We start from the raw sequence: 26355 nt of genomic DNA on the forward strand, positions 1-26355 counted from the left end.
CGGCTCGCTTGCCTGTCAAGGCAGGTTTGTTGCCACACAGCTGACGAGAGCTGCAACAGCGGCTGCCTTCCAAGAGACAGAACTTTCTCCTGCACATCTGTGTCACAACCCTAGGAGACGAGAGCAGCTGGAAGGTGACCCTTGCCACCATCATCTCCTGCAAACACATAGACTCGGAGCAACCGTTTCACAACATCTCAAATCTCGCATAGTTTAGTGAATTTCTCCAAATTTCCTTGGTGACTTCTTCATGAAGCAGGACATGGACTGCTTGGTTATCTGCCAGTTGCGCCACTCATCTCATCACCAGGATCCCACGGAGCAGTTTACAACCTATCGGTCTCAGAAAGGCTCTGTAAGTTGCCCCACTGTGTAGGGCAGCCCCTGAGGCCCTTCCTTGCTCTTTCAAATCCTTCCCAGGATGCAGGAGCCAATACCTAGAAATGTGACTGCTCTGCCTGGCCCTAGCCACGTTCCTGAAGCTGCAAATTCCCTAAAGTAACAAAGTCACCAAATTGCTGCTCCAAGTGGAGAGACAAATTATCCAAGGAAACCAAATGCCTCAAGCCTGCCAGGAAGGGGGAGAAACCACAGAAGAGGCAGCCAGAGCCGGAGCCCTGGGGACAACAGAAGGCAGCGCGTGAGGTTTCTCCCAAAGGCAAAGCTGAGCCCTCCCTGCGGGCAGCCAAACCTCCACCTGCACCAGGGCTGTCCCGCGGCTCTCACACCTCAGTCCCAGCCCACACAGTGTGTCCTCAAGCCCTGAAATCCCCATCTGCAGTCCAGGTCATCTCCCTGTGGTGCTGGGGAGCTAACATCTGCAGCCCCAGCTCACGCTCCACGCCAGGGCTCCGAAATCCCCATCTGCCTCATGCACAAAATAACTCTGTGAGCCCTGCATGTCCCAGCACCTGCGTCTGCCTCACCCCCAGAGCCCCCGGCCCTCGTGGTCCCTAACGACTCAGTGCCCATCTCACAGCCACTCCTCGCCCCTAAATGCAGCCCCCGACGTCGCTCTCCGAGCAGCTCCCATCCCGCAGCACTGCCCCACGTCCCATCCCCACGGCCCCGGCTCACGGGCCTTTCTGTGCCCAGGGCTCCTGCACGCCATTCCCGCAGCAACTCCCCATGCCCTGGTTCTGCCCCATGCCGGCCCTCACCCCGCACCCCCATAACCCCCTCCGCCTCTGCCCCACGGCCGCATCCCGGGCCCGGCCCCACAGCCCTGTGCCTCCCCCATGGCTTCGCCCACGGGCCCACATTCACGTGGCCGCGCCCCGCAGCCCATCCCCACGGCGCAGCCCGGCCCGGGGCCCCGGGCGGTACCCGCGGGCGGTACCTGCGGCCACGCCAGCGGCGCGCGGCTCCTGCCCGGCCACGACGTCCCGCACGAGGGCCCCGAGCGCCCCGGGCCCGCCCGCCGCCATGACACCCGCGCCGCCGCCGCGCGCATGCGCCACGGCCCGACCCCGCGCGGGGGGGGGGCACATGGCGCATGCGCAGCGCCGGCGCGCACCCCCTCCCCACTGTACGGAGGGCGAGCGGAGGGTCCCCCGCGGGGGCGGGGCTGCCGCGTACGGCGGGGCGGACGGGGCAAAAATGCCGAAGGAGCGGACGCGCGGACGCGGCGGCGCCGGTACCGGTGTCGGTACCGGTACCAGCGCCGGGCGCGGTGACATGCGCACCTGGGGAGGGCGGAGCGCGGGGTGTCTCCGGCGGCGGGGCGGCCCCGGCGCGCAGAGGCGGGCGGAGCGGCGCGGCTGGACGGCGCCGGGCCCCGTGCCGGGCGGCCCGCGCCGCCGCCGCCGCCGCTGCTGAGCGCCGACATGGGCGGCTGCGTGGGGCGGCCGCGCCGGGAGCGGCCCGCCGCCGGCACCCCGCGCAAGCGGGCAGGTGAGCGGCCGCCGGGGCGGCGGGACGGGCGGGACGGGACGGGACGGGACCGCCGCGGGGCTCTCCGTGCCCGAGCGGCCGGGCGGTGACCGCCGTCCCTGGCGGTGCCGCTCCGGTGCCCCGCGCAGCGCGGGCCGGGTCGGCCCGGGCTGCCGCCTCCTGTTCTGCCCTGGCCCGGCCTGCCCGCGCCCCGGGCGCTTCCCTCCGTGCGGGTTTGTGCCGGGATGTCCCTGGCACCCAGGCTGCCACCCCCGGTGCCTTCCAGTGCCAGGGGGACGTCGCAGCCGGCTGCACGGTGACGCGTGCCATGGAGGTGGCCTCCGCTCCCGGCTCCGTCCGGCTGCCCTCGGCACAGAGCGATCTGTGTCCGGCTCCCTCCCGGCCCCGGTGGCTCCCGGGCGTCCTGCCGCCGGGAGGGAGCGGTGCCCCCACGGGCTGTGCCGGCTCTCCGGGGAGCCCCGCCGAATACCTGCGGGATGGCGCTTGCGTCAGGCGCTTCCCCAGGATGTTGCCACCCGGCGCCGCTCGGATGGGCCGGTGGCACCGCCGCCCCGGCAGGCCCGGCGCCCACGGGCCGGCAGCGAGCGCCGCTGTGATTCAGTGACTGCGAGGCCGAGCGGAGGAGTCATTGCCCCCGGGCTCTGCCCGCCCATGGGTTTTGCATTGCTCGCAGGTGGCCACTCAGCCGTTGTGTTCCGGGCGAGCTCCCTGCTCGGAGAGGTAACTGCTCCTGCACCTCTCCACCTCTGGAATTGCCAGTGTGCGGTGGTGATTCCCAGGAAGACTTGCCGGCAGGCTCTGCTGAGGCTCGTAGTGCTGGAGCCAGCCCCCTGCATTCCCAAATCTGGCCCCGCCAAGAGCCGTGCGGGCGGCAGGGTGAATCATGCCTCCCTTCCCGGCGCCCTCCTCCCCAGCCGGTGCAATAGCAGCACGCGTTGCACCCACTTGATAATTGTTGTGTTTGGAGCCAAGTACTTGAGGAGGCTGGAGAGGAGGAAGAGGAAGCGCCAAGTGTGCGGGTCCCTTCCCCTGGGAGCCAGGCTGCAGGCGGCCGAGAGGAAAAGAGGATTTTCCGGCCGGCTCCATGCGAATCTGCCTTAGCAAGAGCGGGCTGAGCTCGTGCATGGGGCTTTGGGGTGACTGCTCCTGTCTCCCAGTCCACCAAGGGGTTTCGGGACGTTGTCCGAGGGCAGCGGACGCAGTGCTCTGCGTGGAGGCATCTGGCTCCGCGTGCCTGGTGGCCCCAGGGCTACTTTCCAGGGCACCCTACGGAGCCGTCTCCCGCCAGCACGTGCGGGCAGGTCGCTCCTGCCGGCCCCAAGTTCATGGGCTTGGTGCCCAGAGCCGCGCGGCCGCCCGCATGGCCCTGCTGGCGCCAGGTGAGCTGCTCCCCGTGCCGTACCCGGGGAACGCTCCCGTGCGCCTGGTCTATGCAGGAGCCCCCCGTTCTCCCCTGGGGTTGCAGCCCCCACGGCCCCAGCGCGCTGCAGGTGTCTCCTTGCAAGCTCCTTGCGGGCGCAGCGGGGCCCCGGCCCGGCTGTTTGCTCGGCGCCGTGGGTGTGCGAGGCCCTTGGCAAACACCTCCGCGCTGGCGCGGTGCCGCGGCGCTGGGAGGGTGGCAGCCGCCGGCTGCTCCGGGTGCAGTTTTCCAGCGGCGCCCTTGCAAGGTGAGCTGTGGCGGAGGGGCTCTGCTCGGCCTCCCCTCATCCCTGAGCTCATCCGCTTTCCCGGGCGCCTGCGGCTGCCACGGTGTCTGGTTGCAGGGCCGCGGTGGCTGGAGCACTTCGCTGCCGCAGTCCCCCCAGCCCGGAGCCGTCCCTGCGAGGCTCCCCGTGTCCCTGCTGAGCTCCTGGCCAGCTCGTCTTTCTCCACCAGCGCCGCGGTGTCCCTGGCGGTGTCGGCCGCCTCCGCGCTCTCGGAGCGCCTCCCCGCCTCGGAGCGAGGGCAGAGCGCCTGTGCGCCCTGTCCCAGCCAAGGGCACGGGCCAGGGCAGCCCTGGGGCTCCTGCGGGTTTGCCCAACCGGCAGCCCGTGCAGCCCGTGGCAGAGCCGGACCGTTCCCAGCGCGGTTCCTGCCCTTGCTCGCGCAGTGCCGGAGCCGCTGTGGTGGGTGGCAGAGGGTCGCACCTGCGGGTGGGGGTGAATGGAGGGTGCAGCTGCCCCTGCCCGCAGCGCAGGGATGCGCAGGGACCTGCTGTGGGACGGGAGTGCAGGGACAGCAGGTCCTGTGGCTCGGCTGCCCTGGCATCCCACCACGCAACCCATATGCCCAGACACTGCCTGCCGAGACCCTCCACGGCCCCACGTGGATCCGGCATTCCGCTTCCCCTCCTCCTGCACCGGGCTGTTGTAAGCAGCTCCCTGCCCTCCCCTTCCTGGGAGAGAAGGCTCCTGAGGAGGGGACAGCCATGGGCCGGCCTGTCCCTGCCCAAGCTCCAGTTGTGCCACCTCAGGCGGCCCCTGGCAGGGCTCCCGATGCAGGTGACCGCCATGTCCCTGGGCAGCCAGCCGCAGCCGCAGGGCTGGGGGCAGGAGAGGAGCGGGGCTGCGGAGGGGACGCTGGCTGGCAGGTCCCGCTGGCGGTGCTGCTGGTGTCCCGTGGTGCAGGGCAGGGTGCTGACACGCTGTGCTCTGCGGCCGGGCAAGCCCTGGGGCAGGGGAGCTCCCTGCTGCACCCAGGTGTGCCGGGGACATCCCCGACCTGGGATGGGGCGATCCCGAGGTGCCGGAGCAGGAGCTGGTGATTCCAGGCAGGGCTGAGCAGCAGGACGGGGGCACGGGGGGCAGCAGGACTGGGGCACAGGGGGCAGCAGGACCGCAGCCCGGGAAACGCGCTGCAGCCGCATCCTGCTGGACTGAGGCCGGGCACAGCCGGACCCGCGTCGAGGTGCTGCCGGCACAGCGGGTTGCACAACGGGGCCAGGAATAGAGCAGCGCGAGGTGATTAGAGGCTGCGGGCGGCGATAAGCAGAGGCTTAGCTGCTGCCTACCTGCGGCTCCGTGCGGGGCCCGTCCTGCTCCTGCCTCCCACGCTGCCAGGGCGGGAGCGCGTCCGGCCCCACGGCCATGGCCCGACTTCCTCGCCCCAGCCAGCCTTGGCCTGCACGCCGGCTGCTTCCCTTCCTGGAAATGAAGCAGGGGCAGCGGCGCGGGCCGGGGTCCCACAGCACACGCGCTTCCCCTCTTTTCCCAGCCAGCGCGCGGGGTGGAGGGTGACAGCACCGCGACGGTGCCTTGCAATGGGGACCTTCCCCGAGAGCCTGGTATCCCCGCCTGGTTGGCCTGATGTCCCCACCTGGCTAGGACGAGGAGGGGTGTCAGCGATGCCAGAGGCGGCAGGAGCAGGGCTGGAGACCTTCCCCCTTATCCCTGCACTCCTCGAGGTGCCCGTGGTGGCCCCAGTGGCGGAGGCAGCGGGAGGGCCCCGACCGGGCTCTCTGGCTCTGCCAGGCTGGCAGCTCCGTGTTCCGCATCCCTCAGGCGGGTGCCGGTGCCATCCCGGGGCAGGTGCCCTCTCTGACCTTGCTCCATCCCGTGCCGCTGCAGATCCCTCCTGCCCAGCACCGTGACTGCTGAATCGGCAGCGCCGGCTGCGGCCGCCTGCCCGGCTCCCTGGGGGATGCGGGTGCTGCTGTGGGCCCCGCTCAGCGCCCTGCTCCCAGTCCTGCTCCTCTGGGGGGCCGAGCTCTCCTGCGCGCCGCGGGGTCCCCGCGATGGGCGCTGGGGCCGGTGCTCTCTGTGCAAGCCGGCCCCGCGCTGTCCATCCTGCACAGGGCCGGGCAGGAGGGCGCGGGGGCTGGCGCGCCAAGGGGACGGGGTCCATCGCGTTGCTCTGCGCTTGCCCAGGCAGAGGCCGCTGGGCGCACAGCTCAGCGGGACCGCCTGCCCCTCGTGCACCGCTCCGTGCGCGTGCAGGCGGGTGGCGTGGGGCCGCAGCAGCCCTCGGGGTGGTGCCGCGTGTGTCACCGTGCAGGCGCGCAGCCTCCTTCCTGCGGGGCTCGGGGCTCCGTCCGCTCTGCACATCCCCCCCGGCCAGCCCCACGGAAAGGGGAGGCAGGAAGGAGCAGTTGTGGCACATTGTCCCCTGCTCAGCTGGGAGTGACAGCAGCTCCTTCCTGCCCCATGCTTCCGGCCCTGCCGTGGGGCTGGCAGGACGCGGCTCTTCCCACGGGGCGCGGGGAGCCACGCGGTCACCCGGGCACCACCTGGCGTCGGTCCCTGCAGCCCCAGCGCCGGGTGCCCACGTGGCCGGGGTGACGCCAGAGAGGACCCAGGAGTCCTGCCCTTCCCCCTGGGCCACGGCTCAGCCCCCGTAATCCCTCTCCCACGCCGAGCCACCAGCTTATTCCCTGGCTAATTCCCGAGCTATAAATATTGCCTGCCTCAAAGGGCCCAGGCCTCGTGGCCACCCCGCCAGGGAAGAGGCCAGCTCGGTACGGCCTCACCAGGCCCCTCCACGCAGGGCACGGGGCGAGGGATGCAGTGGCCGTGGGGCCCTTGGGCAGGATGAGCCCTGTCTTGTCACTGCTTTGGGGACTGTCCTGTGCCTGGCAGGGACATGATGGGGGGCACGGAGCCCTTCCCTGGTGGCGGGGGCCACCTGGAAGCCCTGTGCCACAGCTGAGCATCCCGCCCCCTCGCAGGCCGCAACGAGCCCCTGAAGAAGGAGCGTCCCAAGTGGAAGAGTGACTACCCCATGACGGACGGGCAGCTGCGCAGCAAGCGGGACGAGTTCTGGGACACGGCGCCTGCCTTCGAGGGCCGCAAGGAGATCTGGGACGCCCTCAAGGCGGCCGCCTACGCCGTGGAGGCCAACGAGCACAGCCTGGCCCAGGCCATCCTGGACGGCGCCAGCATCACCCTGCCCCACGGTGAGCAGCGGGGTCAGGGCTGGTGGAGGGGGTGCTGCCCGCCCCACGTCCTGGGGGAGCCACGGGCACAGCCCTGGGTTGGAGAGAGGCCACGGGGCGCAGGGCTGGCTCTGTGCTGTTGCATGGCGTGGCCCTGTCCCGCGCGTGCCCACAGCCTCTTCCCGCACTGTCCCCAGGGTCGCTGACCGAGTGCTACGATGAGCTGGGCAACCGGTACCAGCTGCCCGTGTACTGCCTGGCGCCGCCCGTCAACCTGATCCTGGAGCGGAGCGAGGAGGAGAGCGCGGAGCCCGTGGAGCCGCTGCCCAACGCGCGGCGGGAGTTCGCCCTCAAGGTGCGCCTGTCCACGGGCAAGGACCTGCGGCTCAGCGCCAGCATGAGCGACACTGTGGGGCAGCTCAAGAAGCAGCTGCAGGCGCAGGAGGGCATCGAGCTGGCCTGGCAGCGCTGGTTCTTCTCCGGGAAGCTGCTCACCGACCGCACGCGCCTGCAGGACACCAAGATCCAGAAGGATTTCGTCGTGCAAGTGATCGTGAACCAGCCGCTGCCGCCCAGGAACTGAGCGCCCGCCTGCACAGGCCCGGCAGAACGGGGCAGGCCCCGGCAGCTCCCGTCCCACACGGGGCACAGCAGCAGCCCCAGGGTGCCCTGGCGCCCGCGTGGAGCAGCCCCACTCCCCTGTGCAGAGCTCCCGGGCCCAGGGGGTGCCTCAGGCTGCGCGGGGCTGTGCGCGCCGCGGTGCCCCTCGCCGACGGGCACAGGGACAGGCGCCTCGCTGGCTGCAGAAGGGGCAGGACCCGACGTCCCGCGGGGTCGGGGTGCCCGGCAGCACTCCCGCCAGGGAGAGGCCATGACCTGCTGCGCCTGCCCTGGGGGCCGGGCTGCTGCTCCTGGTGCCCGGCGCGCTGGGCCGGCTGGAGATGTCTCCCCGCTGTACATAGTCCGTGTATTTATCAATAAAGCCTTTTCATCCTTGCTCCCGGCCTGCGGGGCCGTGTGGGCCCGCCAGGGTGTCTGTCCGGGGTCCTGTCCCACCTCGCTGTGTTTCAGCACCGTGGCTGACAGCAACGCTCTGCCTTGCTGCACCTGGGGTCTGGCGCCCAAGGGCGGCCCTGGCATTTGGCCAGCGTTTCCCAGAGAGGGTGACACGTGCCCGTCCCTCCCTCGCCTCCGGTCCAGTCCCAGTGGCGGGTGCCCAGCGCATTAACTGTCCCAGCACAGGGCAGCGCTGGCCTCATCTTACAAATGAGGAAAGCAAAGCCCAGGAGGGCCGAGCTGTGCAGCCGCTGCCAGGAATAGCTGCCAGTCCTGGCCTCGCGCAAGCCAGCTGCTGCCAGGCTGCCCGTGCGCCCGCCGGAGGCCGACCGGACGCCTGGGCCCAGCGGGGCTGCTTGGGACGCTCCCCGCCTGAGGTCATCCTCCAAAGCCGGGGGCAGAGCCACGGCCTCGGGGAGCCGCAGCGGGAATGGGGCGATGGGCACCGAGCGGAGCATCCCGTGGCCGCTGTCCCTCAGCTGCGTTGAGGCTGCCGTGTGTGGCACAGCCTGGCACGGGGGTCCCATGCGGGCGGAGCGGCAGCGGGCCCCGAGGCTCTTTAAGAGCGCGCGGGCGCTGGGGGGTGAGCCAGGGGCACCAGAAAGCAGCAGGGTGAGCTCATGGCAAAGCTGCCCCAGTCATGTGGAGCAGCCACAGCTGTCGGTGCCCTTGGGCAGCGGGACGCAGCGGCGGGCGGCATAAAAAGCCCCGCGGCCAGCACGGCCACCCGCAGCCCCACGGCCAGCGCCGGACCCCCCCCAGGACCACAGCCACAGCCATGGAGCCCGACGTGCAATGGGCCACGGAGCTCATCGAGCAGAAGCTGGCGGAGGAGGAGCAGGTGGGTCCTGGCCCCGGGGCGCTGGGTGCGACGAGAGGGGCCGGTGCTCAGCCCCCCGCACCGTGTGTCCGTGCAGAAGCTCAAGGTGGAGGGTCCCCGGGAGCCGCCGCCCGTGGAGCGGATGGACACGCCGGAGCTGGAGGAGGAGAAGCGCCGCGGCCCCCGGAACCGGGGCGTTGAGGCCCTCAAGGTGGGGGCCGGGCACAGACGGGGGGGAGGCTGCAGTGCATGGGGGGCAGCGCAGCCCCCACAGTTTGTGCTGCTCCCAGCGCGGGGCTCATGGGCAGCACGTGCCCCCCAGGGCCAGGAGCGCGTGCGGAGGAGCTCCGTGGACCTGCGGCGGGAGATCATTGACGTGGGGAGCATCCAGCACCTCATCGAGCTGCGCAAGCAGCGCCGCAAGCGCCGGGAGGAGAGGGCGGCCACCCCCGAGCCCCCGCCGCCACCCGAGTCTCCGGAGATCGTACGTGGGGGCATCTCCGGGATGGGGAGCCAGGATGCGGGTAGCGGCTGTGTCCTCCACGGGGACAGCTGGGTACAAAAAGCCCCACACCGTCCCCATCCGGTGCCATGTCCTGCCTGCCCTGCCCCCAGGAGGGCCCTGTGGAGCCAGAGACCTTCCTGCGAGCCGCCGTCCAGGGAAAAATCCGCGTCATCGAGAAGTTTTTGGCAGATGGAGGCTCCCCAGACACATGTGACGAGGTAGAGCTGCCCGCAGGCTGGCGTGCCTCTGGCATGGCGCCCCCATGATGGGCACCCGGGCGCGGAGCTGTGGGGGGATGTCACCGATGTCCCGCTCGCCCCACGCTGCTGTGCCTGGCTGCGCCCATGGTGACGACTGGGGGCAGCAACCAGCACGGCTCCTGCTCCCCCAGTTCCACCGCACGGCCCTGCACCGCTCCGCGCTGGAGGGACACATAGACATCCTGCAGAAACTGCTGGACAGCGGCGCCACCGTCGACTTCAGGGACCGGGTGAGCTTGGGACCCCTGCCCAGAGCAGCAGCAGTTTGGGGTCCCCTGTGCCTACACATGGGGCCGGGCAGGAGGTGATGCTCTGTGAGGAGCATGGAGGTGCCACGGGCCAGGCTCGGCCTGGGCACGGACACAGGAACATGGACAGGGAGCGGGGCCAGGCTGGTGGTGCCCCTCGCCGTGACCGGGCTCTGCACGTGCAGCTGGACTGCACTGCCGTGCACTGGGGCTGCCGGGGGGGACACCTGGACGTGGTGAAGCTGCTGCAGGACCGCGGCGCGGACCTCAACCTGAAGGACAAGGTGAGGCGGGACACGGGGGCCATGGGGCGCTGGGCACCGCGGGGCACAGCAGCCGTGAGGGCGGCACTGATGCCGCCCGGTGCATGTCTGCCCCTGGCCCAGCTGCTGAGCACCCCCCTCCATGTGGCCACCCGCACCGGCCACCTCGACATCGTGGAGCACCTCATCCACTGCGGGGTGCACATCAACTCCGCGGACAGGGTAAGGGGCAGCCGGGCCCCGCGGTGGCGCCGGGGCCACCCAGCCTCCCAGCTGGCATTGCCTGTCCCTCCCGCAGGAAGGTGACACGGCTCTGCACGATGCCACACGCCTCAGCCGCTACAAGATCATCAAGATGCTCATCCTGCACGGGGCCGACATGATGGCCAGGAACATGGTGAGCACGGCAGCGTGTGGGGGCCCGCGCTGGCCTGGCCGGCCTCGTGCCCAACCACCCTCTGCCCGCGCTCCCAGGAGGGCAAGACCCCCACGGACCTGGTGCAGCAGTGGCAGGTGGACACGCGCCAGGCCCTGGAGACCAAGGAGCGGCCGCAGGAGGAGACGGAGGTCCCCGCGTGACGGCGCCGGGGCCCAGCTTGGCTCTGAGGGGCTGCCGGGACTTTATCCGTGTTAATAAAACCTGGCGAAGCGCAGTTTGGCTCCAGGGCTGGTGGCCGGCCGTGAGCATGTGCCTGGGCAGCGAGGTGGCTGTGGGCAGAGCGGAGTTATCTGGCTGCCTCGCATGGCATCAGGCATCCACAGAGTCCCCAGGGCCACCAAGGCGCATTGTGGCAGCATTGGCTGGCCGCGGGAGCTGGCTGCGCTGCACCCGCTGCAAGCTTCATGCTTGCAATGCTACAGACGCCGCGTGAATCCGTGGAGGAAAACTCGGGTGAGGGCTGCTCCGGGCACCAGCTGCTCCACGTGCGGGCTCTGGAGGGGCGGGAAAGGACCCCTGGCCTGCGCGGTGCCGCCCCGGCGCTGCCCCGGCTGCCCAGGAGCCCTCCCGATCTCATCAATCATTAACAGTCCCTTGGGGTGGGACTGCCATGGCGCTCGGTGCACGGCTCTCCTCGCTGCTCCGGCCGGCGCTGCGCCGCGGGCTCAGCACCGCGCCGGCCCCGCCACCCGCGCTCGACCTGGCCGGCATCTACCCGCCCCTCGTCACCCCCTTCTCGCCCACGCAAGACGTGGACTATGCCCAGCTGGAGGGCAACCTGCGCCGCTATGCCGGGCTCCCCTTCCGAGGTGAGCGTGGCCCCGTTGCGCCGCGGGCTCCTTTGGGTCTCCTGGGGGCTGCAGCGGCTGCAGCCCGGGGCCTCCTGCCGGACTTTGCTCCTGGGCTGGCAGCTGCTGGAGAGGCCTGGCAGGGCACGCGCTGTGCCCGCATCCCCTGAGTGCTCACGCAGACACCCCATCGCTGGCACACACTGCACCCGGCCGGGGCACCCTCGGCCCCGGCTGCAGCTCTGTCTGTTGGCAGAGGGAAGCGATGGGGGCACCCAGCCCTGCTGGCACCCCGGGCTCCCAGCCCAGCAGCACGGCAAAGGTGCTGGCTGCCCGTGCATGCGGAGGGGCTCTGCGTGCCCCAGCGAGGCAGCCCTGAGCCCAGGGGCACGCGGGGCAGCCCCAGGCCCTGCTGCTGCCCACGGCGCTGCCCGCACGCTCCCTGTGTTGCAGGCTTCTTGCTGCAGGGCTCCAGCGGCGAGTTCCCCTTGCTGGCGCCCCGCGAGCGCCTGGAGGTGCTGAGCTGTGCGCGCCGCGCGCTGCCCGCGGGCCGCCTGCTGCTGGCCGGCTCGGGCTGCGAATGTGAGTGTGCGGGGAGCGCGCTGGCCGCCGCGCCGTGCCAGGGACCCCGCGGGCACTCACCGCGCCGCCTCCTCCGCAGCCACGCGCGCCACCATCGAGATGACCAATAGCGTGGCGGAGGCAGGGGCCGATGCGGCGCTCGTGGTGACCCCCAGCTACTACCGGGGGGCCATGAGCAGCGCTGCCCTGGTGCGGCACTACACGGAGGTGAGCGCCGTGCTCCGTTGGCCTGCAGTGCCGCACGGCGTGCCACGCTCGCGGGCATCACGGCTGAGACCTCCCCGCTCGGTGCATGCAAGGTGGCCGATGCGTCCCCTGTGCCCGTGGTGCTCTACAGCGTCCCAGCCAACACCGGCCTCGACCTGCCGCTGGAGGCCGTCCTCACCCTGGCGCAGCACCCCAACATCGTGGGGCTCAAGGACAGCGGCGGGGACGTGAGTGGGGTGCCACTTTCCCTGGGCAGCAGGGAACCCGGGGCAGTGAACCTTGGCTCCGAACGGTGCCCGGGGACACAACGTGTCTCCCCCCAGATCACCCGCCTGGCCCTCATCGTCCACAAGACGCGGCAGGAGCGTTTCCAGGTGCTGGCGGGATCGGCTGGCTTCCTGCTGGCTGGCTACGCCGTGGGTAGGTGCCAAGCGGCCCTGCTGGGCCCAGGGAGGTGGCCCTGGGGCTGGGAGCACAAGGTGAGCAGGGAGAGAGCCGGGCACAGACACCCGTGTGCCCCCAGGTGCCGTTGGGGGGATCTGCGCCCTGGCCAACGTGCTGGGGGCCCCGTTGTGCCAGCTGGAGCGGCTGTGCCAGGAAGGGCGCTGGCAGGAGGCCCGTGACCTGCAGCACCGGCTCGTCGAGCCCAACGCGGCGGTGAGCGAGCCCGTGCCGGCTGGGAGCGAGCGCCAGCTTCCCCAGGCCGGGAACGGCGCGTCCCCTGGCACCGGACCCCCAGCGTCCCAGACACAGGCTATTTATAGGCGGGGACGGGGGAAGCGCCGGTGGAGCTGGCGGCGACGTCCCCTGCACGGGGAGCCCCGTCCCTGCCTGGCTGCGCCCCTGCCCACAGGACGCACCGCTGCCCGGCCCACCCGCGTCTCTGTGGGAGCCCGGGGCTGGGTCGAGTCTTGGCACCCATCTTCCCACAGGTGACCCGCCGGTTCGGGATCCCGGGGCTGAAGAAGGCCATGGAGTGGTTCGGGTACCACGGGGGCCCGTGCCGCGCGCCCCTGGCCCCGCTGAGCCCCGGCCAGGAGCAGGAGCTGCGGGAGGCCTTCAGCTCCAACGGCTGGCTCTGAGGGGCTGCCCTCGGCTCCCCTCGCCACAGGAACCATCCCACGGCCTCCCATGCCCCTGCCCACGGCAGTGCCAGGGCCTCGGCCCGCAGGGTCCCCAATGTTCCTGCTTGTGGAGGGGGTGGCAATGCCCCCCGAGCATGCTGAGCTGGGAATAAACTGGAATGCCGCCTCCGTGCAGCCCCTGTGTGCCCACGTCCATGCCCGCGGACGCCGCGCCGCAGCAGAGAGGAGACGGGTCGGCGTTTGGCAACGCGCTTTACTGAGCTGCGGCCCGTGCGGGCGGCAGTGCAAGGCAGGGGCACAGCAAGGCACGGGAGCGGGGCGGGCGCAGAGCCGCCGCGAGGGCACGGCCCCACTGCGGCCCCAGAGCTGCCGGGACCCTGGGCCGGGGCACGGGGGGCACCGGGGGTGCCTGCGGGGGAGAGGAGAGGGCTGCGCGTGCTGTGTGCCCCACGCGTGGCTCCGTGGGGCCCGGGCTCCTTGTTCAGCCTCGCGCGCCCTGCGGCTCCCGGTGCCGGTGCGGCCGCTTGGCACAGCGAGCAGAGGGCAGGGTCCTCGAGCCTGAGCCAGGCCGGGAGCGGGCACGTGGTCCAGCCAGCTGCCCGCTGCCCCCCGGCCCAGCACGCAGGCAAGAAGGGGTCCGGGCCCGTCCATCCCGTCCCTGAGCCCCCACAGCTGCTGTCCTGGCGCCCTGCCTGGAGCCTGGCATGGGGCACAGGGCTGCCAGGGCTGCGGCCAGCGGGAGAAGGCACCAGGGTGGCCCCGGCACGCATAGGGCCCCACAGCCCCCTGGCCAGAGGAGCAGCCGGGAGGCCGTCCCGGGCACCGGTGCGCCGGGCTGCCCTCATGCTGTGAGGTTGTGCGCGGACTTGGAGGCGCTCTGGGCCCTCTGGATCACGGCCTGGCACTTCTCGCGCCGGAGCAGCTTGTTGTTCTCAAAGAATCCCTCATTGCGGGGCACCCCATGGGAGCCGTCGGGGAACGTCAGGAGACCTGCGGTGGGAGCGGCCGGGAGTCACGGGGTTGGGGCAGCGCACGCCAGGGATGGGACTGCACGGACACAGCGGGAGACACTGAAGGGAAGCACAGGACACCAAAGGGAAGCACAGAAGGGGCGACCGAGGGGCATGGGGGCAAGCGGGGGCCATGGTGAGCGCTGCACCGGGCTGCCCGGCGCTCCCAAGGCCGCATGCACCGTGCCAGAGCTGCCGTATCCTGGGAGCTGGCCAGGGCCTCTGGGGCACTCACCAAAGCCGTACACGCGCCCGCCTTTGAACTCGCCCTCGAAGGTCATCTTGTCGCAGCGGGTGAAGACGCCGACGCCATTGAACTTGCCCTGCACGAATTCCCCCTCGTACCTGCACGAGGCGGCGCTGCTTTCAGCGGAGCCGAGGCTGCCGCGGGCTGGCCGGGGTTGCTGCGGCGCCCGCGTGCTCACCTGGAGCCGTCCGAGAAGGTGAGCACGCCGCAGCCATGGAAGAGCCCGTTCTCGAAGTGCCCCACGTACGCGGTGCCATCCGCAAACGTCAGCTGGCCGATGCCGTGCCTGCGACCTACGCAAAGGCGGCAGCGCGGGGTGCGAGGGGAAAGCGCTGCCTGTGAGCGAAGGGGCCGCATCTGGCACCCCACAGCACGGCACAGCACGCCCCGCTCACCTTCCTTCCACTCGCCGCGGTACTCCTCGCCACTGGAGTAGGTGAAGGAGCCTTTGGTGAGGGTCATGGCGACGGCCTCCGCGAGGGCCAGGCAAGGGCTGCAAGGGACAGAGCCGGCTGCTGGGCACGGGGCAGCCGCGCAGCGCCCGCTCCGCCACCTGGGGCTCCTGCAGCTTCCTGGAGTTGCTCCTCCTGTACCAGCGCAGAGGCAGCGGCGCGGGGCAAGTGCCTGCACCGGCGCCGGCAGTGGAGGAGGTGACCCCGGCTGCCAGCCCCGCTGAAACCGCAGCTGCCGGGTTCGGGTTGCTGCCGCCCGCTGCCGGGAGTGCAGCAATGCGGGTCGCAGCCCCTGAAACACGAGCGGGCGGCAGGAACTGGAGCCCGATGGCAGCTGGGTTTGGCGCCAGGGTCCACGTGCGGGTCCCCTCCTCTATGTAGAGCCGGTGGGGACACTATGGGGACCCCCACTGTGGGGTCACAGGCATCTAGTGTCTCTGCAGGGTCCTGCGCCCAAGCGGGCTCTGACCGAGGGGCTACACCAGGCTCGGTGCCAGCACGGGGGCTGGGGGGGCTTCCAGCACCAGCTGCAAAGACCCATTGTGGAGCTGCCGTGAAGCCCGGTGGGCACTGCCTCCCCGGCTCAGCTGGCAGCACCGGACACCCCAGGGGACGCCAAGCTCAGCTGTGGGAGCCAGCGGGGAGCAGCGCTTGGAAGGCCTGCGGTAACTTGCCAGGGCTTTGTGCCCTGCAGAACAGCGGCTCCCAGGCCACGGCAAAGCAGCGAGGGAACAGTGCTCCCTGCCGACGGCAGGAGCGGCCCGAGGGCTGCAGCGTGGCTCTGGGAAGGGTGGCTCCGGGAAGGACTGGCTCAGCCTCTGGCAGTGCCAGGAGGGAAGGCACAAGGAGCAGAGGGAACAGGAAAAGGATCCCTCCTCCTGCACAGCCAGCGCCCGGACCCAGGTGTTCATGGGCTGGTTGCCCCTTGCATGCGCAATGGCCGCAGCAGCCAGGGCAACCAGCCCGGGCAGGTGACTAGGGGCCATGGCCGCAGCTCCGCGCTGCCGGCAACGCGTGCACCTCTGCGTGATGCACGCGCGCCCCGCACAGGCCATGCACCCACGGGTGACGCTTGCAAACCCCATGTGGGCCATGCACCCACAGGTGTTGCACACACCCAGGCCATGCATGCACAGCCCTTGCAAGCCATAGGGATGGTGCAGGCACATCCGACGCAGACCTCGCCCCCAGCGGGTGAGGCACCCCACGGCTCAACCAGGCCATACACCCACGGGTGCTGTATGCAAGACCCATGCAGACCGTGCATCCATGGGTCTTGCGTGCACACCCCACACTGGTTACGGATCCATGAGCCATGCAAGCATGACTCACACAGCTCAGGCACCCAGGGCTCCCACATGCACATGCCCCACATGCAGTGCGGGCCATGCACCCGGGGGCGATGCATGCACCCCACCACGGGGACCATGAACCCAGCAGTGAAGCATGCAGCCCATCATGGGGCCATGCACCCAGGACGATGCATTCACCCCACCATGGGGACCGTGCACCCGGCAGCGATGCATGCACTTCCACCGCGGGCCATGCACCCAGGGGCGGGCCGGGCGGGCGGGCTCGGCACCGCCGCCCGCGCTCACCTGGCTCCGCGCTCGCCGCCCGCACCGCTCCCCACTGGGGTCCCGCCGAGGGGCGGCGGCGGCGCGGCCGCCTCCCTGCCCGGCCCCTGCCTCTCCGAGCGGTGCGAGACCGCCAGGGGACATCCCCGCGCTCCGTTGGCTGGCTCCATGGCAACCCACAGCAACGCGGCTCCTCATTGGCCTGCTCCGCAGCGCCCCGCTCGTGCCCGCCGCCATCTTTGTGTGGGGCAGAGCGGTCTGCTGGCCCATGGCGCCGCCGAGGGGCGGTGGATTCTCCGCCCCATCTTTGTGAGGGGCAGTGGGGCGGAGAATCACCCCACGAGCCTCCAGAGCGGCCATCTTTGTGCAGGGCACGGGGCTGCAGTGACGGCGGCTCTAAAGGCCGCCCGGCCCTGCGAGCCTGGCGCTCTCAGGGCGCTTCCCGACTTCGGCTGCATCAAATGCACCCCCTATGTATATAATCGGTATAAAATTGATACCTTCTATATCAAATTAGCACCCTATATATATGATACCCTACATATATAATCCCTACCTTGCAAAGCAAATTGACACCCTATGTATATAATTTGCACCTTAGAGCCATAACTGGTGCCCCATATAGATAATCAGTGCTCTATATATCAAGTTGGCACCCTATATGTGTAATTGGCATCCCGAATAGCAAAATGTTGCTCTATAAGTATATATATCCACACATTTGGTGCCCTGTATGTCAAACTGGACCCATATATATATGTGTGTATGTTCATATGTGTATGTATACATATATATAAAACGTGGGCCGCGTATCCATGGCAACGACGGCGGCCCCAAGGGCGGAGGGGGCCGGGCCAATGGGGAGCGGGCGTGCCTAGCGGTGGGCGGGGCGCGCGGGGCGGGCGGGCCAATGGGGCGCGGCGGCGGTGACGCGACGGAAGCGGCGGTCAGCTGAGGGCGCGCGCCGCGCGGGCCCGCCGGGAGCCATGGACGAGACGAGCCCGCTCGTGTCGCCGGAGCGGGCGCAGGCCCCGGACTACGGGCTGCCCGGCGGCGCCGTGCGCGCCCCGCCGCCGCCTCCGCCGCCTCCGCCGCAACCCTCGCCGCCCGCCTCCCCGGGCGGCCGCGACCGCGAGCGGCAGCCGCTGCTGGAGCGCGGCGCGCGCGGCCCCGGCGCGGCGGCGGCGGCGCAGGCCCAGGCGGCGGCAGCGGCTGCGGCGCAGGCAGCGGCAGCGGCGGCGGCGCAACGGGAGCGCAACGACTTCCCCGAGGATCCCGAGTTCGCTGAGGTGGTGCGGCGCGCCGAGCTGGCCAGCGAGCGCGGCATCTTCCCCGAGCGCATCTCGCAGGGCTCCAGCGGCAGCTACTTCGTGAAGGACCCGCAGGGGGTGAGCGCGGGCGCCGCTTCCCCCTTCGCGGGCGTCCCCCTCCGCGCGTGTCAGGCTGAGGCAGCGTGAGGGCCCCAGCGGGGCCGGTTCTCCCGGGATCTGCGCGGTCATGGCCCACCCGTGTGGGTGGCACGGGGTGCTTTGCCTCGTGACCTGCCGCGCCGGCCCGGCGGCTGCGCTCAGGCAGGGCTGGGCCTGTGCAGGCTCTGGCTCTTCTGCCCCGCGTGCAGCTCGCAGGCAGGGCCGCTCTGCGGGGCCCTGCGGATCTCCCTCCTTGCTTCCCTTGGCACCCTCCTGTCGACCACGGGTGCCGCGGTGCTGGGTGCCCTGTCCTGAGCTCTAGGGCAGCAGTTGCCCAGCGGTGGGGAGGAGGCCGGGCCTCGGTGCGGAGCTGTGAGGAGATGAGGTTGGCGGTTGCCTGTGATGCCAGGGTGACGTGTCCCACTCCTGAGCTGCCCGGGGTCACTGAGCACGGCCATGGGAGGGGGTGCCGTGATGGGCAGGCTGGAAAGTGCCTGGTGTTGGATGTTGCAGGTCTCGTGTCGCCTCCCCCCGAGAGGCTGAGGACCACAGTGCTCCCAGCCTGGGCTGTCCGACGCGCTTCCCTGCAGCCCTGGAGGTTGGGGTTACCCTGGCTGCTTTCTGGGCCTCTGGGCTGCTTTGGCTCCCCTGGCTCTGCTGCTGCTGAGCTGTTTGTGCCGCTCCACGGTGCCCTGAGCAAGCTACTTCCACATGTGCCCCCAGCACAGGGCCGAAAGGGGACCCTGCTGCAGGACTGTCCCTGCCCCGCTGGACTTGCTCCCCAGGGCACAGTGCTCTCCGCTGCTGTGGTTCCCAGGCAGCCTGTTGCAGGTCTAAGGCCACGCAGGCTGCCCTGTGCCATCACGTGTGGGTCCTGGGGGGCTGCCTTCACGCCTGCTCCCCAGCTCATGGCTTGCCCTCTGCCATCGAGGTATGGCTCAAGCGCTGCTGCTACCTCGAGCCCTTCCCCTCCTGCTTCCCGGGAGCCCAAGTCTCGCTCCGCTTGCTCCTGGTTGGCGTCAGGCCCCTGGCACGTGCTGCTGTTGCCCTGGGATCCCGTGCCAAGATGCTGGTCCTGATGTCCCGCTTTCTCGTGGTGGCAGGAGCTGGGCTTGGGGAGTGCCACCCCTCAGGCCAGCAGCAGCCCTGGGGACATCACGTGCACTGCTGAGTCACCCTGCTGTGCGGTGGGAGCTGGAGCTGCCGCTCAGCCCCTTGCAGGGGCTGGCAGCCCTGCCCGGGTGCCCGTGGGGAGGCCTGGCCTGAGCCCCGCGCGGCGCCCAGCACGCGGCCTCGCACTCTGTGCGGCGCTGGCAACGCTCTTGCAACGTCCCTGCTGTGGAGGCGGTGAGCGAGGGGCTGCGAGTGCTGCGGGCACCAGCTGCTGCTGTCGGGGGAAAGTGCCTGTGCCCTCCTGGCCCTGGTGACCCAGGGCCCCTGTGCTGTCCCTCGCTGGGCCCTGCGGCTCAGAGCCTTGGGTCCCTTGGGCCTCTTGCTGTTGCCTCAGCCCTGCCTCTGCTGAGCACGCTGAGGTCAGCTCTGTCCAATAGCCACCGAGCCGCTGTGAGGATCTCTGTCTCCCTGCCCTCCTCCTGTGTGGAGGTAGGGGGCAGCTGGGAGTAGTAGCTCTTCCCAAGCATCCAAAGGTCATCAGATTGGGGCTGGAATATTTACTATGGTGGGGGCTGGTGCTGTCAGGGGCGTCCCCTGTGGTGGGGAGAGCGCTTTCTGGCCACCTGAGCCAGATCCAAAGGTCTTTGGGCAGTGCTCTGCTCTCGTGGTGGGGAAGGTTCCTGGGAGCCGTGGGGCCCGCCTGGGCCCAGAGGCTGTTTTTTGCCCTGCCAAGAAGTTGTTCTGGGCCCCCTTTGTGACTAAGTGTGGGCAGAACTCCCACTGTGGGAGCTGAGCCAGCACTGGTGTGGGTGCCTGCAGAATAACCCAGATCGAAGGAAGAGTCACTGCCCCAGCTCAGGGCTGGGCTGGGGTGAGGGTCCTGACTCCCCACCAACTGCCCTGAGAGGAAGCCCTATTTTATTTTATTTTTTTCCTTAGAAAATCATTGGTGTCTTCAAGCCCAAAAACGAGGAGCCGTACGGGCAGCTGAACCCCAAGTGGACCAAGTGGCTGCAGAAGTTGTGCTGCCCCTGCTGCTTCGGAAGAGACTGCCTCGTGCTCAACCAGGGCTACCTGTCGGAGGCAGGTGCCAGCCTCGTGGACCAGAAACTGGAACTCAGCATCGTTCCTCGCACAAAGGTGAGGGGACTGCTGCGAGGTGCCTCTTCCGGGCTTGCTTTTATCCTGCCCTGCTGCACTTGAGCCTTGTCTTGTGGCACTCTTAACCTTGGAGATCTTGTGTTGAGATCCTGATCTGTGACTGCTCCTGCTCTGGGCCCTGTGGGGAGCCTGCTGCTGAGCAGAGCTGTGCGAAGGGCTGTGTCTTGGTTTTATCAGTGAGGCCTTGGTGCACTGGTGTCTCCTCAGGTGGTGTATCTGGCCAGTGAGACCTTCAACTACAGCGCCATTGACAGAGTGAAGTCTCGAGGGAAGAGGCTGGCCCTGGAGAAGGTGCCAAAAGTTGGCCAGCGCTTCAACCGCATAGGTCTGCCGCCCAAGGTAGAGCTCCCAGGCTGAGCACATGCCTGTCGCTACCTCTCCCTGGGCTGCTGCCCTCTGTGACCTCCTGTCCTTGCTTCAGGTGGGCTCCTTCCAGCTCTTTGTGGAAGGCTACAAGGATGCTGACTACTGGCTGCGGCGCTTTGAAGCGGAGCCGCTCCCTGAGAACACCAACCGGCAGCTGCTGCTGCAGTTTGAGCGGCTGGTGGTGTTGGACTACATCATCAGGAACACAGGTAGGGCCAGCTCCTTCACCTCCTGCCCGCTGGAGAGAAGGGATGTGGGCAGGAACTTGGCAGCTCTTCCCGGCACCCAAATCCCTATCAACAGGGTTGCTGCCAAATGGCAGCTCCTCTGGGATGGAGCACAGATGCCGTGGCTGCCCATGAGCAGGGCCATGCTCTGGCTGCTGGCCCCTTTATTCTGGGAGATCTGGAGAGCAGCCTGTGATCCACTCAGATGCTGGGGAGGAGCTTTGCCAGCTTCAAGGGTCTCAGGTCACCCAAGGACCCTGCACAAAGCCTCTGCCTGTGCTGCAGTATTTCAGCTCCTGCTGGGCCTCCTGAGCCCATTCTGGCCTGGAAGGTTGTGGCTGGAGCAGGTGGCCTCCGTGCTCACGTGCCTGGTTCTCTCTCCGTGCAGATCGAGGCAATGACAACTGGCTCATCAAGTACGACTGTCCCCTGGACAGCGCGGGCGTGCGGGTGAGTGAGCTGGAGCTCTGCAGGGCTCATGTGCTGCTTGCCAGCTGCAGCCTGGCAAAGGGGCAGGGCATTTCCCAACCAGCTTGGCATTAGGAGCATGCGGAGGCCTGATGTGGTCTCCTCCGCCCTTTGTGCTGGTGACTTGTGGCCTAGTGAGACTCCATGGGGATGCAGCTGGGGTCTGCGGGGAAAAACTGGTGCTCGTGTGTTGCTGGCTGCAACCACCCCTTGAGGCTGCTCCCCGCCTAAAGGAGACAGCAGCTGCCCTCGCATCCATCCCTGTCTGGGTGGGAGGCTGCCAGGGCCCTGCTAACGGGGTCTAAGAGCCTGGCAGCAGTGCTGCAGGGTACAGGGGAGGGACTGTCCCTGTTGGGGTCTTTCTTGTGACTGTTGTTCCCCTTCTTTCCAGGACAGTGATTGGGTAGTGGTGAAGGAGCCCATCATCAAGCTGGCAGCTATAGACAACGGTTTGGCTTTTCCCCTGAAACACCCGGACTCCTGGAGAGCATGTGAGTCCCTCAAGCTGTGCTGGGGTGCCCTGGGGCGCCACTCAGCTCTGTGCTGCGCGGCCGTGGGGCATGTGGAAGGGCTGGGAAGGGGACATGGCTAGGGCTGCCCTCCACAAATCTTTTGGGTGCTGGGTGCTCCTATAGCAGGGGCTGTAGGAGGGGTGGGTGCTGGGCCTTGGGCCCCAGACACAAGTGATTCAGCACCAGGAGCGTGTGGCACCTTCATCTTGCTGGGCCGTACCTGGCTCTATGTCTTTTATTTCCTTCTGCAGATCCCTTCTACTGGGCATGGCTACCCCAGGCCAAAATTCCCTTTTCACAAGAGATAAAGGACCTGATTCTTCCCAAGATCTCAGACCCCAACTTTGTCAAGGACCTGGAGGAAGACCTGTATGAGCTCTTTAAGGTGAGCTGAGACAGGGTGAGGTTGGCTTGGAAGGAGCAGCAAGGGTGGTGCTGAAGAGCTCCCTCTACAGGCTGTGGGGACAAAGAGGTGGCCACGTTCCTTGTAAGGTGTCTGAATTATCTCTCTGCCAAGAGCTGAACATAGAGCATGGGGAGAAGCAGGAAGCCTTTGGGGCAGGAGAAGACAAATTTGTTGGGGAAATGGGCATCTCTTAGAAGGTATATGGCAGAGGGTGGATGCCACTTTTCATTGCTCTTTCTTGCAGAAAGACCCAGGCTTTGACAGGGGACAGTTTCACAAGCAGATTGCTGTCATGAGAGGCCAGGTAAGCCTGTGTGTTAGGGGAGGCAGATGCATGAGACCACGGCGCCTTTTCCTGCTGCTTTGCCCTCTGTCATCCCAGAGAGGCAACTCAGGCTTCCCTCCGTTGTGCAGATCCTGAACCTAACTCAAGCGCTGAAGGATGGGAAGAGCCCCCTGCACCTAGTCCAGATGCCACCCGTGATCGTGGAAACGGCGCGTTCCCACCAGCGCACTGCCAGCGAGTCCTACACACAGAGCTTCCAGAGCCGCAAGCCCTTCTTCTCTTGGTGGTAGCTGGGAGCGGAGGGCAGAGCGCTCGGCCACCTCGGACTAGCGCTACGCGAGGAGCCGGGCGCCTGCCGGCTCCTGTGGCCAGGACGCGCCGTCCTGGGAAGAGCGAGCGGCGGGGCTGGAGAACCCGTGGAGGAGCGAGGCAGGTTGGGCACGGCTCCATGGGCGCCGTGCGCATGCAGCCCTGTGGCGGGTGCGGAGAGCGGCCGCAGGCCCCGGGGGACCCGAGCCCGCCCGTGGTTCCGAGCATGCCTGCCTGCCGCTGGGAGCGGCGAGGGCCGGGATCCATCGTGCCCTTCGCGCCCGCTGCTGGCCCTCCTCTTCCCTGCCCTGCCTGCTGCTGGCTCCCGCGCTGGGAAGGCTGGGGGCAGGTGCCACCGTCCTGCCCGCTCCCAAGGGTGCTCTGCTCCCCCCTCTTCTCTGCCCCCACCCCATGCACGCTGCTTTCCTCAGGGGAGTCCCTGTCGCCCGTGGGCGGTGGGGACCGTCATGAACGGCTGTTCTCTGGCTGGGGCAGGGGAGAGGGACGAGGGGCACCTAGTCCTGGGCTGTGGGGGGACACAAGGGGGACGAGGTGCTTACTGGTCCTGCTGAGGAGTGGGCAGCTCTGGGAGGTGCCGTAGTCCCCAGGAGCTCGCCTGGCCCCGGGCAGGATGTGGTGCGAGCAGCCCTGTGCTGGCTGGTCCCCGTCCCTGCTCCCAGGGCTGTCCCTGCAGCTTCTCTCGCTTGGCTTTCCCTGCTGCCAGCTCCATGGCTGCTGGGGCCCTAGCCTCGTCTCTGTCTCGGTGCCCTTCAGTGTACCAGGGGCTGGAGCTGTTCTTCCTCGGCGGGGAGTGGGAGCCCCAGCAGCGGTGCCACTCCAGCAGTATGGTGGGGTCTTGGCCTCTCTACTCTGGCGCTGACACCAGCAGGGGCTTCATGCACGTGGCAGGAGAGGAGCTGCTGAGCTGCTCTCTAACGTGCATCCGCTTGCCTGGAGCTGTGGCTTTTCCTGTTGCAGGGGCCCTGGAGGTCCCGCACGCCTGTGCTGGGGGAATGGGGGCTGGCTGGGGTACTGCTGCGTGGGGCTGAGGGGGAGGGCAGCTCATGGGTCTCAGGGGAGGTGCAGGGGGCTCAGTGCTGGCTCGGCTAGGGTGGGGGAATGCTGTGAGGATGGGGTGGGAGAGAAGCTCCTCGGGCCCAGCCTCCTGCACCTCCATCTGACCCAACATGTATCGTTCCAATGCACTGTAGAAATGTATGTAATGTATTTAAACCATGCGACCTTCTGAATAACAGAGCTGCCGTTCCACTCACCTCCTGTTCGTCTCCGTGGGAGCTGGGGGTGCCCTGCGTGGGGCTGGGCAAGGGGCTGCGCCCCGGGTCTGGGGCAGGGTTCCAAGTGCCCTGGATGCAGCAGAGCTTCACGTAGTCCCCACCTTCCACCTTTTATTAACAGTCTCAGCCCCGTTTGACACCTCAGTGTCCTGCGGGGGCCCAGCCTGAGCGCTCGCTGCTCTCCGAGGTCCCTGCATGAGGCGGCCCCGGCGAGGGGGAGGCGAGGGCGGCTCTGCGCTGCTCAGCCGCGCGCCTGGGGCTGCTCTGCGGCTCCTCCGCGCCGCTCCTGCGGGGAGAGGCGGGTGAGGGCGGCGGGACCCAGCCGCGAGCCCCGGGCCGGCGCCCGTCCCGCACCTACCGCCGGGGGCCGCAGCGGCGCCGCGCCGCCCTCCCGCCGCCGGGCTCAGCCCGCAGCCGCCGCAGCGCCCGCGCCATGCGCCGCTGGCCCGCGTAGCGGCACACGAGGCGGGCGCGCTCCTCGGGCCGCTCCGCGCCGCCGCTCCGGAACAGGCTCCGCAGCTCCGGCAGCCCCACACCCTGGAAGATGTTGGCCGCGGCCCGCTTGCGGCCGCCGCTCGCCGCCGCCGCCCGGCCCGGAGGGTCGCACGCCACCGAGGCCGGCGTGCCCATGGCCGCTGCGGACACCGGACACACGGCGTGAGGCTCCGCTGCTTCCTCCCCGGGAAGGGCCGCGGCGCCGGGCAGGGCGCCAGGAGGCGTCACGGCGCAGGAACGCGGGACGCGCCGCGGCTCAGGCCGGGGCGCGCAGGTCCCGGGCCCGCCCCGCGGCGCCCCGCCCCGCCGCGACCCACTTTCCGCGGCCCCCGGCCCCTCGCACGCACCTGGCGGCGGCCGGCGCGGGGCCCCCGCGTCGCGGCCGCGCTGCCGCCGGCGGCACCGCAGCGCAGCGCAGCGCAGCGCAGCCCGCCCGTCTCGCGCCGCCGCCCGGGGCCGCTCCGCGCCGCCGCCGCGCCGGGAGCCGCGCGCTGCCCCGCGCCGCGCGCCCCGTTCATTCACCCACGGCCCGGCCCCGCCCCCGCCGCCGCGCAGCCAATCCGCGCCCGCCCGCTCTGCACCGCCGCGAGGCCCTGGCCAATGGGCGCGCAGGGGCGGGGCCGGCACCGCCTTTCCGAGGGGAACGGGGGGGAAACGCGTGGCGCCAGTGACGTCAATGAGGTGGGACAGGGGCGTGGTCACTCTGGACACGCCCCTGGGTGGGGCCCACCTTTGCGTAACAGCAAGGGGGGGGGGAATCCCGCGTGACGTAGCGGGGAGTTTCCGAGTTTCGCGCGCGAACCACGCGCCGCGGCCCCGCTTCGGGCAGTGGCGGCGCCCCGCGGACTCGGACTCGGGGCTCTTCCCGCCGGCCACCTCGCGCCGTTCCCCTCTCGGATCCCGGTCCGATTCACGCAACTCCCCCCTGGTTCCGCGGCGCCCTCGCAGGGAGCTGCCGCCCGGAGCTGCCCCAGTCGCGGCGCCGGAGCGGCCCGCGCGCCGCCCGCGGGCGGAGCCCGGGCCGCTCCGGCGCCGGCCCCGTCGAGCGCGGCGCGGTGGGACGCAGAGGCGGGGCGGGGGAGGAGAGAGGCCCCGCTCGGGGAGGACCGTTAGGAGCCAGATGTTTGGCAGAAGCGAGCAGAGGAATTTGCTGCCGGGGCAGAGCTGGGCCTTGAGTCCGCTCTTACAGCGCAGCGGCACAGCCAGGGCCCCGCCATGGCCCGCACGGCTCCGCCAGCAGCGCCGCCGCCACCAGGGCCTGCGGCTCGGGGCTCGCTGAGCATCCACTGCGCCTTCCTCCGCAGCCCGCTGGGCCTGCTGCGCCTGGGGCAGCTGCTCCTCGGCGCTGCCTTCTGGGTCACCGTGGCGGCTCACAAGTACGAGGGGGCGGCCCACTTCGCACTCTTCGCCGCCGTCCTCGTCTGGCTCCTCACCCTGGCTCTCTTCGGGCTCAGCCTCCTGGGGCGCTGGGCGCTGGTGCCCTGGCTCGGCTCTCGCTGGCTCCTCACCAACCTAGTGCACGACCTGGTGCTGGGCGTCGGGCTCTACGCAGCCGCCACCGGCATCATGGGCTACAAGGCTGGGCGCAAGAGCTACTGCAACCTGCCCGGCTACAGCCAGCGCTGCCTCTACGGCGCCTACCTGAGCGCCTCGGTGTGTGGGGGCATCACCGCCTGCCTGTACCTCTTCTCCGGGCTCTACTGCCTCTCACGACGCTGCCGGGATGAGCGCGACATCATCTGAGACCCTGCAGTGCTCAGCTGCCCTTCTCCTCACGCGTGGACAAACCGCAGCCCCTCTTCCGGACCTAGCGGCCCTGCTGCCCCTTCCCTTCCTGGCTGACTGCACCAGCTCCTTCCAGAGGCTCTGGCACAGATGAACGTACAGATAGAGAGCTTCCCTGGACCACAGCTTCTCCTGCACCCCGCCAGGACAGCACGGACGCCCCCCAGCGCTGCAAGGGCGCCTCTCCTCCCCTATGGATGGAAGGATGGATGCATGGACGGACAAAGGCTATTGCCAGCCGA

The 26355-nt window shown here is 69.2% G+C and overlaps 7 protein-coding genes across 7 annotated transcripts; 5 read left to right on the top strand and 2 right to left on the bottom strand.

Moving 5' to 3' along the window:
- Positions 1-1779: 1779 nt before the first annotated feature.
- UBTD1 (ubiquitin domain containing 1) lies at positions 1780-7341 on the top strand. Its single transcript, XM_088528891.1, has 3 exons — positions 1780-1893; positions 6536-6763; positions 6940-7341. Exons 1-3 carry the CDS (start codon positions 1827-1829, stop codon positions 7323-7325), a joined length of 681 nt encoding a protein of 226 aa, XP_088385017.1. The 5' UTR covers positions 1780-1826; the 3' UTR covers positions 7326-7341.
- Positions 7342-8555: 1214 nt separating this feature from the next.
- Positions 8556-10473, top strand: ANKRD2 (ankyrin repeat domain 2). The gene is made up of 9 exons (XM_088528892.1): positions 8556-8639; positions 8716-8829; positions 8941-9102; positions 9234-9341; positions 9515-9613; positions 9817-9915; positions 10018-10116; positions 10193-10291; positions 10369-10473. The coding sequence occupies exons 1-9, from the start codon at positions 8577-8579 to the stop codon at positions 10471-10473; spliced, it is 948 nt and encodes a 315-aa protein (XP_088385018.1). The 5' UTR covers positions 8556-8576.
- Positions 10474-10943: 470 nt separating this feature from the next.
- HOGA1 (4-hydroxy-2-oxoglutarate aldolase 1) lies at positions 10944-13011 on the top strand. The gene is made up of 7 exons (XM_088528893.1): positions 10944-11142; positions 11575-11703; positions 11783-11910; positions 12003-12137; positions 12234-12330; positions 12434-12567; positions 12843-13011. The coding sequence occupies exons 1-7, from the start codon at positions 10944-10946 to the stop codon at positions 12990-12992; spliced, it is 972 nt and encodes a 323-aa protein (XP_088385019.1). The 3' UTR covers positions 12993-13011.
- An 820-nt stretch (positions 13012-13831) lies between these two features.
- On the bottom strand, positions 13832-14743 carry MORN4 (MORN repeat containing 4). Its single transcript, XM_088528894.1, has 4 exons — positions 14648-14743; positions 14431-14545; positions 14241-14350; positions 13832-13985 (listed from the first exon to the last, which is right to left on the bottom strand). Exons 1-4 carry the CDS (start codon positions 14712-14714, stop codon positions 13837-13839), a joined length of 441 nt encoding a protein of 146 aa, XP_088385020.1. The 5' UTR covers positions 14715-14743; the 3' UTR covers positions 13832-13836.
- A 2506-nt stretch (positions 14744-17249) lies between these two features.
- Positions 17250-22671, top strand: PI4K2A (phosphatidylinositol 4-kinase type 2 alpha). Its single transcript, XM_088528708.1, has 9 exons — positions 17250-17669; positions 19743-19943; positions 20172-20303; positions 20386-20539; positions 20946-21007; positions 21417-21516; positions 21789-21922; positions 22188-22247; positions 22358-22671. The coding sequence occupies exons 1-9, from the start codon at positions 17268-17270 to the stop codon at positions 22517-22519; spliced, it is 1407 nt and encodes a 468-aa protein (XP_088384834.1). The 5' UTR covers positions 17250-17267; the 3' UTR covers positions 22520-22671.
- A 1303-nt stretch (positions 22672-23974) lies between these two features.
- Positions 23975-24468, bottom strand: AVPI1 (arginine vasopressin induced 1). Its single transcript, XM_088528851.1, has 2 exons — positions 24192-24468; positions 23975-24119 (listed from the first exon to the last, which is right to left on the bottom strand). Exons 1-2 carry the CDS (start codon positions 24461-24463, stop codon positions 23975-23977), a joined length of 417 nt encoding a protein of 138 aa, XP_088384977.1. The 5' UTR covers positions 24464-24468.
- A 1069-nt stretch (positions 24469-25537) lies between these two features.
- Positions 25538-26190, top strand: MARVELD1 (MARVEL domain containing 1). Its single transcript, XM_010224296.2, has one exon. The coding sequence runs from the start codon at positions 25544-25546 to the stop codon at positions 26069-26071; it is 528 nt and encodes a 175-aa protein (XP_010222598.2). The 5' UTR covers positions 25538-25543; the 3' UTR covers positions 26072-26190.
- Positions 26191-26355: the final 165 nt, after the last annotated feature.

Source organism: Tinamus guttatus, unplaced genomic scaffold (genome assembly GCF_059628265.1).
Source record: "Tinamus guttatus ecotype Peru unplaced genomic scaffold, ASM5962826v1 Tinamus_guttatus_pri_ptg000314l, whole genome shotgun sequence".
Taxonomy (NCBI): Eukaryota; Metazoa; Chordata; class Aves; order Tinamiformes; family Tinamidae; genus Tinamus; species Tinamus guttatus.

Excerpts from the sequence above, each read along its gene's own strand:
- PI4K2A (XM_088528708.1), top strand. The coding sequence starts at position 17,268 with ATGGACGAGACGAGCCCGCTCGTGTCGCCGGAGCGGGCGCAGGCCCCG. Across the intron at positions 21,923-22,187 it reads ACCTGTATGAGCTCTTTAAG|AAAGACCCAGGCTTTGACAG; the intron begins GTGAGCTGAGAC and ends TCTTTCTTGCAG. Across the intron at positions 22,248-22,357 it reads TTGCTGTCATGAGAGGCCAG|ATCCTGAACCTAACTCAAGC; the intron begins GTAAGCCTGTGT and ends TCCGTTGTGCAG.
- AVPI1 (XM_088528851.1), bottom strand. The coding sequence starts at position 24,463 with ATGGGCACGCCGGCCTCGGTGGCGTGCGACCCTCCGGGCCGGGCGGCG. Across the intron at positions 24,120-24,191 it reads CGCCGCTGCGGCCCCCGGCG|GAGCGGCGCGGAGGAGCCGC; the intron begins GTAGGTGCGGGA and ends CTCTCCCCGCAG.
- UBTD1 (XM_088528891.1), top strand. The coding sequence starts at position 1,827 with ATGGGCGGCTGCGTGGGGCGGCCGCGCCGGGAGCGGCCCGCCGCCGGC. Across the intron at positions 1,894-6,535 it reads CACCCCGCGCAAGCGGGCAG|GCCGCAACGAGCCCCTGAAG; the intron begins GTGAGCGGCCGC and ends GCCCCCTCGCAG. Across the intron at positions 6,764-6,939 it reads CAGCATCACCCTGCCCCACG|GGTCGCTGACCGAGTGCTAC; the intron begins GTGAGCAGCGGG and ends CACTGTCCCCAG.
- ANKRD2 (XM_088528892.1), top strand. The coding sequence starts at position 8,577 with ATGGAGCCCGACGTGCAATGGGCCACGGAGCTCATCGAGCAGAAGCTG. Across the intron at positions 8,640-8,715 it reads AGCTGGCGGAGGAGGAGCAG|AAGCTCAAGGTGGAGGGTCC; the intron begins GTGGGTCCTGGC and ends GTGTCCGTGCAG. Across the intron at positions 9,342-9,514 it reads CCCCAGACACATGTGACGAG|TTCCACCGCACGGCCCTGCA; the intron begins GTAGAGCTGCCC and ends CTGCTCCCCCAG.
- HOGA1 (XM_088528893.1), top strand. The coding sequence starts at position 10,944 with ATGGCGCTCGGTGCACGGCTCTCCTCGCTGCTCCGGCCGGCGCTGCGC. Across the intron at positions 12,138-12,233 it reads TCAAGGACAGCGGCGGGGAC|ATCACCCGCCTGGCCCTCAT; the intron begins GTGAGTGGGGTG and ends GTCTCCCCCCAG. Across the intron at positions 12,331-12,433 it reads GCTGGCTGGCTACGCCGTGG|GTGCCGTTGGGGGGATCTGC; the intron begins GTAGGTGCCAAG and ends GTGTGCCCCCAG.
- MORN4 (XM_088528894.1), bottom strand. The coding sequence starts at position 14,714 with ATGACCCTCACCAAAGGCTCCTTCACCTACTCCAGTGGCGAGGAGTAC. Across the intron at positions 14,546-14,647 it reads CCGCGGCGAGTGGAAGGAAG|GTCGCAGGCACGGCATCGGC; the intron begins GTGAGCGGGGCG and ends GCCTTTGCGTAG. Across the intron at positions 13,986-14,240 it reads CGGGCGCGTGTACGGCTTTG|GTCTCCTGACGTTCCCCGAC; the intron begins GTGAGTGCCCCA and ends CTCCCACCGCAG.
- MARVELD1 (XM_010224296.2), top strand. The coding sequence starts at position 25,544 with ATGGCCCGCACGGCTCCGCCAGCAGCGCCGCCGCCACCAGGGCCTGCG.